This window comes from Felis catus, chromosome B1 (genome assembly GCF_018350175.1).
Source record: "Felis catus isolate Fca126 chromosome B1, F.catus_Fca126_mat1.0, whole genome shotgun sequence".
NCBI lineage: Eukaryota > Metazoa > Chordata > Mammalia > Carnivora > Felidae > Felis > Felis catus.
Genome location: NC_058371.1, coordinates 77,595,266 through 77,607,677, shown reverse-complemented (window position 1 = coordinate 77,607,677; position 12,412 = coordinate 77,595,266). Strand labels below are relative to the sequence as shown.

At 39.3% G+C, this 12,412-nt stretch overlaps 1 protein-coding gene across 20 annotated transcripts in view; it reads right to left on the bottom strand.

The window, feature by feature from the left end:
* The window catches only part of IQCM (IQ motif containing M), a 674,133-nt gene that overhangs the window by 557,899 nt on the left and 103,822 nt on the right, over positions 1-12,412 (bottom strand). For 19 of the 20 annotated variants that reach the window (XM_045056876.1, XM_045056875.1, XM_045056873.1 and 16 more), the window contains 2 exons: positions 11,945-12,027; positions 9,404-9,671 (listed from right to left, as the gene is read on the bottom strand). In XM_045056876.1, the coding sequence (XP_044912811.1) occupies positions 9,404-9,671; positions 11,945-12,027 (351 nt within the window). The remainder of the gene's footprint in view (positions 1-9,403; positions 9,672-11,944; positions 12,028-12,412) is intronic. The other variant, XM_045056877.1, reaches the window with a different exon arrangement.

The window sequence follows — 12,412 nt, the reverse complement described above, 5'->3', positions numbered from 1 at the left end:
CATAAGAGTGAAACCATATGGTATCTGTCTTTCTCTGTATGGCTTATTTCACTTAGCATCACACTCTCCAGTTCCATCCACGTTGCTACAAAAGGCCATATTTCATTTTTTCTCATTGCCACGTAATATTCCATTGTGTATATAAACCACAATTTCTTTATCCATTCATCAGTTGATGGACATTTAGGCTCTTTCCATAATTTGGCTATTGTTGAGAGTGCTGCTATGAACATTGGGGTACAAGTGGCCCTATGCATCAGTACTCCTGTATCCCTTGGATAAATTCCTAGCAGTGCTATTGCTGGGTCATAGGGTAGGTCTATTTTTAAATTTCTGAGGAACCTCCACACTGCTTTCCAGAGCGGCTGCACCAATTTGCATTCCCACCAACAGTGCAAGAGGGTTCCCGTTTCTCCACATCCTCTCCAGCATCTATAGTCTCCTGATTTGTTCATTTTGGCCACTCTGACTGGCGTGAGGTGATACCTGAGTGTGGTTTTGATTTGTATTTCCCTGATAAGGAGCGACGCTGAACATCTTTTCATGTGCCTGTTGGCCATCCGGATGTCTTCTTTAGAGAAGTGTCTATTCATGTTTTCTGCCCATTTCTTCACTGGGTTATTTGTTTTTCGGGTGTGGAGTTTGGTGAGCTCTTTATAGATTTTGGATACTAGCCCTTTGTCCGATATGTCATTTGCGAATATCTTTTGCCATTCCGTTGGTTGCCTTTTAGTTTTGTTGGTTGTTTCCTTTGCTGTGCAGAAGCTTTTTATCTTCATAAGGTCCCAGTAATTCACTTTTCCTTTTAATCTCTTGCCTTTGGGGATGTGTCGAGTAAGAGATTGCTACGGCTGAGATCAGAGAGGTCTTTTCCTGCTTTCTCCTCTAAGGTTTTGATGGTTTCCTGTCTCACATTCAGGTCCTTTATCCATTTTGAGTTTATTTTTGTGAATGGTGTGAGAAAGTGGTCTAGTTTCAACCTTCTGCATGTTGCTGTCCAGTTCTCCCAGCACCATTTGTTAAAGAGGCTGTCTTTTTTCCATTGGATGTTCTTTCCTGCTTTGTCAAAGATGAGTTGGCCATACGTTTGTGGGTCTAGTTCTGGGGTTTCTATTCTATTCCATTGGTCTATGTGTCTGTTTCTGTGCCAATACCATGCTGTCTTGATGATGACAGCTTTGTAGTAGAGGCTAAAGTCTGGGATTGTGATGCCTCCTGCTTTGGTCTTCTTCTTCAAAATTCCTTTGGCTATTCGGGGCCTTTTGTGGTTCCATATGAATTTTAGGATTGCTTGTTCTAGTTTCGAGAAGAATGCTGGTGCAATTTTGATTGGGATTGCATTGAATGTGTAGATAGCTTTGGGTAGTATTGACATTTTGACAATATTTATTTTTCCAATCCATGAGCAGGGAATGTCTTTCCATTTCTTTAAATCTTCTTCAATTTCCTTCATAAGCTTTCTATAGTTTTCAGCATACAGATCCTTTACATCTTTGGTTAGATTTATTCCTAGGTATTTTATGCTTCTTGGTGCAATTGTGAATGGGATCAGTTTCTTTATTTGTCTTTCTGTTGCTTCATTGTTAGTGTATAAGAATGCAACTGATTTCTGTACATTGATTTTGTATCCTGCAACTTTGCTGAATTCATGTATCAGTTCTAGTAGACTTTTGGTGGAGTCTATCGGATTTTCCATGTATAATATCATGTCATCTGCAAAAAGCGAAAGCTTGACTTCGTCTTTGCCAATTTTGATGCCTTTGATTTCCTTTTGTTGTCTGATTGCTGATGCTAGAACTTCCAGCACTATGTTAAACAGCAGCGGTGAGAGTGGGCATCCTTGTCGTGTTCCTGATCTCAGGGAAAAAGCTCTCAGTTTTTCCCCGTTGAGGATGATCTTAGCTGTGGGCTTTTCATAAATGGCTTTTATGATCTTTAAGTATGTTCCTTCTATCACGACTTTCTCAAGGGTTTTTATTAAGAAAGGGTGCTGGATTTTGTCAAAGGCCTTTTCTGCATCGATTGACAGGATCATATGGTTCTTCTCTTTTTTTTTGTTAATGTGATGTATCACGTTGATTGATTTGCGAATGTTGAACCAGCCCTGCATCCCAGGAATGAATCCCACTTGATCATGGTGAATAATTCTTTTTATATGCCGTTGAATTCGATTTGCTAGTATCTTATTGAGAATTTTTGCATCCATATTCATCAGGGATATTGGCCTGTAGTTCTCTTTTTTTACTGGGTCTCTGTCTGGTTTAGGAATCAAAGTAATACTGGCTTCATAGAATGATTCTGGAAGTTTTCCTTCCCTTTCTATTTCTTGGAATAGCTTGAGAAGGATAGGTATTATCTCTGCTTTAAACGTCTGGTAGAACTCCCCTGGGAAGCCATCTGGTCCTGGACTCTTATTTGTTGGGAGATTTTTGATAACCGATTCAATTTCTTCGCTGGTTATGGGTCTGTTCAAGCTTTCTATTTCCTCCTGATTGAGTTTTGGAAGAGTGTGGGTGTTCAGGAATTTGTCCATTTCTTCCAGGTTGTCCAATTTGTTGGCATATAATTTTTCATAGTATTCCCTGATAATTGTTTGTATTTCTGAGGGATTGGTTGTAATAATTCCATTTTCATTCATGATTTTATCTATTTGGGTCATTTCCCTTTTCTTTTTGAGAAGCCTGGCTAGAGGTTTGTCAATTTTGTTTATTTTTTCAAAAAACCAACTCTTGGTTTCGTTGATCTGCTCTACAGTTTTTTTAGATTCTATATTGTTTATTTCTGCTCTGATCTTTATTATTTCTCTTCTTCTGCTGGGTTTAGGCTGCCTTTGCTGTTCTGCTTCTAGTTCCTTTAGGTGTGCTGTTAGATTTTGTATTTGGGATTTTTCTTGTTTCTTGAGATAGGCCTGGATTGCAATGTATTTTCCTCTCAGGACTGCCTTCGCTGCGTCCCAAAGCGTTTGGATTGTTGTATTTTCATTTTCGTTTGTTTCCATATATTTTTTAATTTCTTCTCTAATTGCCTGGTTGACCCACTCATTCGTTAGTAGGGTGTTCTTTAACCTCCATGCCTTTGGAGGTTTTCCAGACTTTTTCCTGTGGTTGATTTCAAGCTTCATAGCATTGTGGTCTGAAAGTATGCATGGTATAATTTCAATTCTTGTAAACTTATGAAGGGCTGTTTTGTGACCCAGTATATGATCTATCTTGGAGAATGTTCCATGTGCACTCGAGAAGAAAGTATATTCTGTTGCTTTGGGATGCAGCGTTCTAAATATATCTGTCAAGTCCATCTGATCCAATGTCTCATTCAGGGCCCTTGTTTCTTTATTGACCGTGTGTCTAGATGATCTGTCCATTTCTGTAAGTGGGGTGTTAAAGTCCCCTGCAATTACCACATTCTTATCAATAAGGTTGCTTATGTTTATGAGTAATTGTTTTATATATTTGGGGGCTCCGGTATTCGGCGCATAGACATTTATAATTGTTAGCTCTTCCTGATGGATAGACCCTGTAACTATTATATAATGTCCTTCTTCATCTCTTGTTACAGCCTTTAATTTAAAGTCTAGTTTGTCTGATATAAGTATGGCTACTCCAGCTTTCTTTTGGCTTCCAGTCGCATGATAAATAGTTCTCCATCCCCTCACTCTCAATCTAAAGGTGTCCTCAGGTCTAAAATGAGTCTCTTGTAGACAGCAAATAGATGGGTCTTGTTTTTTTATCCATTCTGATACCCTATGTCTTTTGGTTGGTGCATTTAATCCATTTACATTCAGTGTTATTATAGAAAGATACGGGTTGAGAGTCATTGTGATGTCTGTATGTTTTATGCTTGTAGTGATGTCTCTGGGACTTTATCTCACAGGGTCCCCCTTAGGATCTCTTGTAGGGCTGGTTTAGTGGTGACAAATTCCTTCAGTTTTTGTTTGTTTGGGAAAACCTTTATCTCTCCTTCTATTCTAAATGACAGACTTGCTGGGTAAAGGATTCTCGGCTGCATATTTTTTCTGTCTAGCACCCTGAAAATCTCGTGCCAATTCTTTCTGGCCTGCCAAGTTTCAAAAGAGAGATCAGTCACGAGTCTTATAGGTCTCCCTTTATATGTGAGGGCACGTTTACCCCTTGCTGCTTTCAGAATTTTCTCTTTATCCTTGTATTTTGCCAGTTTCACTATGATATGTCGTGCAGAAGATCGATTCAAGTTACGTCTGAAGGGAGTTCTCTGTGCCTCTTGGATTTCAATGCCTTTTTCCTTCCCCAGTTCAGGGAAGTTCTCAGCTATTATTTCTTCAAGTACCCCTTCAGCACCTTTCCCTCTCTCCTCCTCCTCTGGGATACCAATTATGCGTAGATTATTTCTTTTTAGTGTATCACTTAGTTCTCTAATTTTCCCCTCATACTCCTGGATTTTTTTATCTCTCTTTTTCTTAGCTTCCTCTTTTTCCATAACTTTATCCTCTAGTTCACCTATTCTCTCCTCTGCCTCTTCAAGCCGAGCTGTGGTGGTTTCCATTTTGTTATGCATTTCGTTTAAAGCGTTTTTCAGCTCCTCGTGACTGTTCCTTAGTCCCTTGATCTGTGTAGCAAGAGATTCTCTGCTGTCCTGTATACTGTTTTCAAGCCCAGCGATTAATTTTATGACTATTATTCTAAATTCACTTTCTGTTATATTATTTAAATCCTTTTTGATCAGCTCATTAGCTGTTGTTATTTCCTGGAGATTCTTCTGAGGGGAATTCTTCCGCTTGGTCATTTTGGATAGTCCCTGGCGTGGTGAGGACCTGCAGGGCCCTTCCCCTGTGTTGTGGTGTATAGCTGGAGTTGGTGGGCGGGGCCACAGTCAGACCTGATGTCTGCCCCCAGCCCACCGCTGGGGCCACAGTCAGACTGGTGTGTGCCTTCTCTTCCCCTCTCCTAGGGGCGGGATTCACTGTGGGGTGGGGTGGCCCGTCTGGGCTACTTGCACACTGCCAGGCTTGTGATGCTGGGGATCTGGCGTATTAGCTGGGGTGGGTAGGCAAGGTGCACGGGGGCAGGAGGGGCAGGCTTAGATCGCTTCTCCTTAGGTGATCCTCTTCAGGAGGGGCCCTGTGGCAGCGGGAGGGAGTCAGATCCGCTGCCGGAGGTTTGGCTCCGCAGCACAGAGTTGGGTGTTTGCGCGGAGCGAGCAAGTTCCCTGGCAGGAACTGGTTCTCTTTGGGATTTTGGCTGGGGGATGGGCGGGGGAGATGGCGCTGGCGAGCGCCTTTGTTCCCCACCAAGCTGAGCTCTGTCGTCAGGGGGCTCAGCAGCTCTCCCTCCCTTTGTCCTCCAGCCTTCCTGCTTTCCGAGCAGAGCTGTTAACTTATGACCTCCCAGACGCTAAGTCGTGCTTGTTGTGGGAACACAGTCCGTCAGGCCCCTCCGCTTTTGCCAGCCAGACTCAGGGGCTCTGCTTGGCCGGCGAGCCGCCCCTCCGCCCCGGCTCCCTCCCGCCAGTCCGTGGAGCGCGCACCACCTCGCAGCCCTTCCTACCCTCTTCCGTGGGCCTCTCATCTGCGTTTGGCTCCGGCGACTCCGTTCTGCTAATCCTCTGGCGGTTTTCTGGGTTATTTAGGCAGGTGTAGGTGGAATCTAAGTGATCAGCAGGACGTGCGGTGAGCCCAGCGTCCTCCTAAGCCGCCATCTTGCCGCTTCTCCCAGGTTATTTTACTTTTGAACATTTTATTAAATCAAAGTTCATGGTTTCTTTGGCAATAACATTCTCTAAAATATTTGTTAGATTTTTTAATTCATTTTTTTCTAATTAATTCATTACAAAAACCACATTCAAAGTTCTTTTTTTTTTTAAGTGTAGCTTTAAAATCTCTTTTGTATCTTCATTTATTTATCCCTTGCTTTAGTCTTTCAACTTAGTGTTAAGTGCCTGGAGGGGATCTGACAATATGGGCTGGGTTAAGAAGGACACACCCTTAATCTGATTTTTGCTGCAATGATAGGTCTTAGACATTTGCTCAGAACCAAGGATTCTGATACCTAGTACCACTCTATGCCCTTTCATTTCTGCTTGCAAACCAGCCAATACTTTTGATAGTTCATCTCTTTTATAGAATAACTTCCCACAGGCAGCCAAAACCACCAACATATTCAATAATGCTGTTTCCCAACTTCATCACCTAGAACAAAGCTCAGTAGGTACATGGTTTAGATTCCAACTTATTGCTGGTGGCAGTTTTACTATTACATAAGATGTATCTCCAACACTTTAATTTCCTGCATCCGTTCCCATGCTGCCACTTAGTACAAACTATGCCAGTGAATCCCACAGCTCTTCCCCTGTGTCTTATGTTCCACCTACTGCTGACCAAATCTAGAAACTCTACTTCTTAAATGTCTCTAAAATCTCTTCCCTCAGTTCTGTTCTCAGTGCCACTACCTTAATTCAAGTCATCCTTTCTCATATGAATTAGTCCCCTCATCAATGGACCCTGTGCCTCCAAAATTCAACACACCTCATCTCTGCAACCAGGAATGCTCTAAAAATGCAAATGTGATCACTGCCAACTTTTCACTAGAACATCTGAAAAGCAGGGAACCTGGGTGGCTCAGTCCGTTAAGTATCTGACTCCTGGTTTCGGCTTATGTCATGGTCTCATGATTTCATGCGTTCTAAGCTGGCAGCATTGAGTCTGCTTGAGATTCTCTCTCTCTCCCTTTCTCTCCATCTCCCCCACTCACTCTGTCTCTGTATCTCTTAAAATAAATAAATAAACCTAAAAAAAAAAAAAAAAACATCTAAATGGTTCCCATTACTTTTAGGCTAAAATTCAAAGTTCTCAAAAATCTAGTCTCATCTCTGATTACTCTTCAATCTTCATTTCAGTCATATAAAATCATTTCAGCTCCTGCAAAGACACTACAATCACTTTCTCAGATATCCATTATCATGTAGAGGTTAGACCATCTGAGTCTAGTTAGAGTTCTATAGAACTTTTCATCTTTCATTATTTTTTAATATAATTTATTGTCAAATTGTTTTCCATAGAACACCCAGTGCTCATCCCAACAAGTGCCCCCCTCAATGCCCATCACCCACTTTCCCCTCCCCCCCACCCCCCCATCAACCCTGTTTGTTCTCTGTATTTAAGAGTCTCTTATGGTTTGCCTTGAGTAGATGTTTAATCACTCTTCAAAATTTACCAAAGACTTTAAATCTCCTGGGAATCCATCCTTAATTACTAAATCTGAAGAAGGTATCGCCTTCCTATTGATTTCAAAGCAGTAAAGCTTATTTTTATTACAATATGGGTCACACTATATTGTAACTATCTATTTATTGTCCTTTATCCAACCACATACAAATTACATATATCAAGTTTGAATTTCTTCAGGGTAAGTAGCATATCTTTTGTCTCTATACATTTCACATATAAATAAATCTTGGCTGAACAAATGCATGAACCTCACAATTACATCACGGCAGTTAATCCCCAACGTCAATCTTCAATCTTCACCTGTCTCTCTCTTATTTGCCAGATCTCCAATTCCAACTTCCTAATGGTTATCTTCATATTCATGTCTACTTATCAGGTCTAAAACTCAATTCATTATCTTTCCCATTCCTTTCTCCATCTGCCTAAATTCCACTTGTCTTTCTCCATTCCGATCTCAATTTAATAATGCCTACCTACCCAGCATTCCAGTCTAGAAACCTCAATGTCTTTCTTTAGGAATTCTTTGCTCAAATGAATTGGTGATGGCCAAGTTAAAAAGAGCAAACAGAGTTCTTTTCTACAGCATTTCACAGAGCTCTCAATATATTAATGCTCAACATGAATCTCCAAGTAGTAAATGCATTTTTTAAAACTTATCTAACTGGAGATCCCTTTTGTTGAGGTGAATGCCTCAGAACTAGTGTTCTGAAGACTCTACTTTGAGAAATGCTGCTGTAAATCCCTCCTCCACACTTACTTGATGCTGACTACTGCCCTCACTTAGGCCCCTGCCATCTCTTACATGGACCATCTCTTTCCCACGCAACCTCCTCACTTATCTCTCTGGCACCATTCTCTGCACAGCCTCTACTGACAGTTTTATTTTTCTATCAGAAGAACATGGTCATATCTTACCCTTTCCCCACTTTTCTCTTGAAATGACCAGTGGCTTTCCATTACACACAGGTTCAAATCCTAGGCCTGCTATTATATTTTCGTCTAAATCTAGTCTCACCCGTCTTCCTAACCTCATTTCTTACCACATATCTCCTTTCCCAAAACGTATCACATTCTTTCTTCCTTCAGAGCTTTAATATTTTTCTCCCATGGCTCAAAATGGCCTCTTCTGTTCCCACACTACATTTAACAAATTTCTCCTTAAAACCCCTTTCTAATGAGCTCTCTTCTGAGAATATTTCCTTCTGGCACTTGGTTGGTTACTCCACCATGTTCCCGTAATGCTTTGCACTTACCTCTAGTGTAGCAATTGTCACACTGGATAATAAGAAATTACTCAGACACTCATCCCCACCATTACTCTATGAGCCTTTTAACCTTTATTTCTCCAGCTCCTAACATAGGAAAGTATCCACATTGAATGAATAACATAAGAAGCAATAACAAAAGAGGAAAAATGGAGATGAAGTTACAAAGGCTTAAACAGAAATGTGTTTTAAGAAGTCATTTTGTCTAGAGATGCCTGGGTGGCTCAGTTGGTTTCATGATCTCACAGTTTATGAGTTCAGCCCCACATGGGGCTCTATGCTGACAGCACTGTCTGCAGCCTGCTTCAGATTCTGTCTTCCTTTCTCTCTGCTCCTCCCCACTCATGCACGCATATGCTCTCTCTCTCAAAAATAAACATTAAAAAAATTTTTTTAATAAAAGTCATTTTTTCTAGCCATTAGTCTCAGGAAAACAATATCACTTTGCTTAAATAGACTTCCAAGTTCCATCTTACCAAGTTCCTGATAGAAAATAAACCTCTACTATATAATTTTTCTTAAGGAAAATCCTACAATTCCTAAAAATCCTTTTGGGGTTTTGGGGGAACACACTCACAGCTTGCCTATACTATCTACCCTGCTCAACAACAGGATTCAAAGCCATAAACCTCTCACTGCTTTAGTAATGGCGAACTACAATGGTCTGAGAATTTGTATCAGAAGAAATATTATCCTGTCGGAAGACATGGCTAACCAATTTTGTCCTAATAAATTCCTCTTTCCCATTAGCGTACTCTCTTCTCAATTTCTGGTGGTCCCCAGAGCTTAGTAACCCTTTAATCATGCCTCCCTACCTCCCATGGCTAAGACTTAAAGTATGGGCTTTTGTTTCAACAAGGAAATTCCATTAAAAGCACACCAGAAGCAAACAGTTTTGCCTGTTGGTTTGCTGAAATTCTCTGCTCCACCAAAAACTTACCTTTCGCAATTAGATCCATCGAGTCCTTGAATTTTTCCTTTACACTAAACATGCATGGCTCCTTAAAAGAAGTTTGTTGAGGGGTCTCCTCCAAATGTTCCCTTTTGAACAGGTGTTTGGGAAAACAAATCTTTTTGTGTGCTGTCCAAAGTTCTTGGACCCCATCAAGTGTTTCCTTTTTTTTAATCTCCAAAGGTATGAATTTTACAGATTTTGGTTTTTGATGTTTATTTCTAAAAACATTTATAGAAGTACTTTGAACTTTATTCTGTGAGTAAAACAAAAATAAATTTAATAAAACTCAATTTTACTATTAATAGTATAATACAAAAATTATATAATACATCTTATAATAAAATTATATCCACTCATTGCATTTTACAAAGTACCTTTACTATATAAGACATTTACTATAAAGCACATGACAGTAATCAGATAAGGCAGATGTTATCCTTTATAGTTCTTCCAAAGCCCTTAACAAGAATGAGGGTTAGTTTTCACTTCCCAAAAAAAAAAAAAATGTAAATTCTAAAATAGTAATTTTCTCCTCACATGTGATATTTTCAAATGCAGTTTTAAAGTCCATTTTACAATAGAAGGTTTCAACTACTAGACATATTAAGAGTTTAATATTTTTCAAGCATCTTTGAAGAATTTTCAAATGTTCATAAAATGCTAACACTCCAAAACTTCTTTGTTGAACCAGAACTTACAGTTCTTATTGGAAGTAAGTTCTCAAGAAAAGCATATTAATAATCAGATATATATTTCAGATCCTTTCAATCACTTAATTCCTTCTTACTTTTGACTACCTTGAGCAGTAGAAATACAGTCCCAGGTCTCCAACAGGTAATTATCCAAACAATTATAACTGTTCTAGTCATTCTCTTGGCCCATAGACAGAGCTACGGCTCTCTGCCCTCATCACTCCCCTCCAGAAAAAAAGATTTATACAAATTCAAATTGTTGCCAACTCAAGATGCTAATAAAAAGATTTTAATAAGATAGTACTATGTTTTGCCAAGCAACCCAAGATAGAAGAGTATGCTCTTAGGATTGGATAAAATTCTTTAGAAAGGTCAAGTTTCTAAAATACATCTATCTAACTCTTTAGTTTTCAACCTATGTTTCTACTAGTGAAATCAATATAACTTGAAATCATTTTCAATTGGTTAGAGAAAAAAAATTAGTTAAGCAATGTTAACAATGTTGATTACAAAATTAAAACCACTTATGACCAGTTTCAGCCTAGAGGACCATTCAAAAGAAACCTAGGTAAAATTATATCCCCCTCACCTACAAGCATTTAAAATTATTTAAAGTCTTTATCTAAAATTCAGTTGTTTTTTTTAAATTTTTTTTCAACGTTTTTTATTTATTTTTGGGACAGAGAGAGACAGAGCATGAACGAGGGAGGGGCAGAGAGAGAGGGAGACACAGAATCGGAAACAGGCTCCAGGCTCTGAGCCATCAGCCCGACGCGGGGCTCGAACTCACGGACCGCGAGATCGTGACCTGGCTGAAGTCGGACGCTTAACCGACTGCGCCACCCAGGCGCCCCTAAAATTCAGTTTTTAAAAAAAGTATTCAAGGGGCACCTGGGTGACTCAGTTAAGCATCCAACTTCTGCTCTGGTCATGACCTCACAGTTTATGGGTTCGAGACCTGTGTTGGGCTCTGTGCTGACAGCTCAGAGCCTGAAGCCTGCTTCGGATTCTGTGTCTCCCTCTCTCTCTGCCTCTCCCCCTTCCTCCCCCTTCTTCTCTCTCAAAAATTAATAAACATTTAAAAAATGTAAGTATTCAAAAAGCAGTAGTATGATGTGGCACACAGTAAGCCATCCTAAGATCCCCTTCCCTCACCTGTCTCCCCAAAGACCCATTTCTCACAATAGCTGCTGCTCCCCTACAATTTCTCATCTCGTCTGCAGATGCTATCCTCTAAAATTTCAACCTGCGATTCCTGTCTTATTCCTGGCTTATTGCTGACCGATTCCCTCACACTCCCACCTTCCAAATCTATGCCATTCAGCAAATATTCATTGAACCAACCACAAAGCTTGTTGCTGGAGATGCAACATTCACAAAAGAGTCACGGCCCTCAACGGATGGTCAGACTGGTAAAGGGCTCTAATGCAAAGTGATATGAAAGGAGATTCAGGGGAGAATGTCATTCTGGGGGCATGGGAAAGACACATCTCACAGTATATTTTCTAGTTTAGCTTTATCTAATAGTGTTTAAAGAGGGATATTTATTTGAGATAGTTAATTCAAATATTTGTTATAATTCATTAAAAGAAAACATTAAAAATTGGATTAAATTTGCAAATTAAATATATATATAATCAAATAATCTGTATATTTATAAAATCTTATTTTTAAATGCAACCTAAAATCAATTTTTATATCTAGTGAAGATTTCATTTTCTCTTCTATTCAGAATCTATTAGGGTTCATGCAACCATTTGGAACAATCAGTGTAGTATACAAAAATAGTTATTAGTTTTCTGAAAAATAAGTTAGATAAATGGAAAGCATTAACCTCATTTACTTTCTCATAATGTTGGGCAATGAGAGTTTTTGCTTCTTGAAAAAAATCTTGCTTGGTGATCTCTAATATGCGACCTAAAACAGAAACACAAAATGTTTTGTTTTGTTTTTTTAATGTAGTTAATGTACTTTCTTGATCACAAATGGCAAAACTATGAAATTAAAATTTGGGCAGTGATGAATCTTGCAGGATATTATAAAAGGTAAGTGTTACAAGTGGATGTTGTAAGTGAATGCAAAAGAAGTTCACGGAATGATCCTTCAACATAATATTTTACTTTAAAAAAACATCGGCTTACAATGATGAGAGTGGTAAGGTAGATATCCTCATTTACTTAAGTCCAGGGAAACCAAACAAAACACACAAAATCGAAATCTCCTTCAGCTCTTCAAGTTCTTTAAATGTTACTATATAGAAGACATGATATGTTTTGGGCACAGAAATTACTAACGAATCTAA